This window comes from Lactuca virosa, chromosome 4 (genome assembly GCF_052849685.1).
Source record: "Lactuca virosa cultivar CGN04683 chromosome 4, Lactuca_virosa_CGN04683_v6, whole genome shotgun sequence".
Taxonomy (NCBI): Eukaryota; Viridiplantae; Streptophyta; class Magnoliopsida; order Asterales; family Asteraceae; genus Lactuca; species Lactuca virosa.
The window spans coordinates 232,290,044-232,291,450 of NC_136429.1; the positions used below are offsets into that span (position 1 = coordinate 232,290,044).

General features: G+C 38.2%; 1 protein-coding gene across 1 annotated transcript; it reads right to left on the minus strand.

The window, feature by feature from the left end:
• Window positions 1–149: 149 nt before the first annotated feature.
• Window positions 150–973, minus strand: LOC145168756 (Integrase-type DNA-binding superfamily protein). The gene has a single exon (XM_079087468.1). It carries the CDS (start codon window positions 905–907, stop codon window positions 230–232), a length of 678 nt encoding a protein of 225 aa, XP_078943594.1. The 5' UTR covers window positions 908–973; the 3' UTR covers window positions 150–229.
• Window positions 974–1,407: the final 434 nt, after the last annotated feature.

The window sequence follows — 1,407 nt, forward strand, 5'->3', positions numbered from 1 at the left end:
TTTTTATTCCTAACAGTACTATAAAAGTTTGTTGAAAAATTATGATCCTCCTGTGTCGATAAAAGACTATAGACCTATTACTTTTTAATTCGTGTGGAGTATAACATATTAATCAAGTTACTTACAAACATATTAGCCAAGGTGGAATGGAGTATAACACATTAGCCAAGTTACTACCATGAGAGAGGATCATTAGTAGTTATTAAATTAATATTAATTAATACAATCCCTAGCTACCAGCGTCTCCGAACAATCCCTGAAAGGGAAAACTATCAATGTCAGCCACCAGCCACGACGGATACATCCACCCATCCACCGTTTCAACCACCAACTCACTTGATGACGATTCAAAACACCCATCTAGACTTGGTAACTCAATGATTTCACCCAACTGATCATCCACAGGATTGACGACGTTATCAGCAGACAACATAGACCCAGTCGACAACGGCGGTTGCACCAAACTCTCCGACGAGGAAGAGACAAACTCTTGCATGGAGGCTGCTTTCGCGGCAGCTTTTTGGACGTCACGTGGAGAAACAGAAGCTGGACGTGGCAAAGAGTCTCTGAGTTGAGGAAAGTTAAGAATGGCGGAATTACCTTTGATTGATAACGCGGCAACATCATGAGCTCTGGCAGCCATCTCCGCCGTGGAAAAACTGCCGAGCCAAATGCGTGACTTCTGACGTGGCTGTCGTATCTCTGATACCCATTTACCCCATCGGCGGAGTCGGACTCCACGATACACCGGGTGTTTGTAACTTAAATCACCAGGATTTGGACGTGATCTCTTTTTAATCATGCAAGACTTGGGTTGTAAACCGGAGGATTCTGATATTTTTGACCCACCGGCGGTGGAGAAGGAGGAGGAAGACGAGGAGAGATTGGTGTTGTTACTATCGGCCATTGATGTTTTTTGGGGCGCTATACCAACGTGTTATTTGTAGGCTACTAGCATGATCGTAATTCGTACGTAATATTCGAAGGGTACGACTTTCATGATCATTTGTACTTGAATATGTGAATAAGAGAAAGATGTAACCAAAAAATAATAATAATATCCACGACTATATATCTTTCTGCACTTGGAGTGAGTTTGACGTTAACGTTGTAAATGAATGGAAGGATAAAGTAATGACATAAATAAATATCATGATTTATTAGTAGAGCAGTAGAGCTAATCATAATTATGATAAATATTAATACAATATTATAAAATAACCAGTATTTATTACTGGATAAAATAATCATCCAATTTGTATAACATGGTTTTTGGATTCGTGAAATTACTTTTTCTAATATCACATAATCTATTTTTAGATGATATATTTTAATGATTTTATTTTCGCAAAAATCTCACTGAATTGCCAAAACAAGTATTTGATATTTCATTTAAACAAAGTTAGG

Coding starts and splice junctions, on each gene's coding strand:
- LOC145168756 (XM_079087468.1), bottom strand. CDS start 907: ATGGCCGATAGTAACAACACCAATCTCTCCTCGTCTTCCTCCTCCTTC.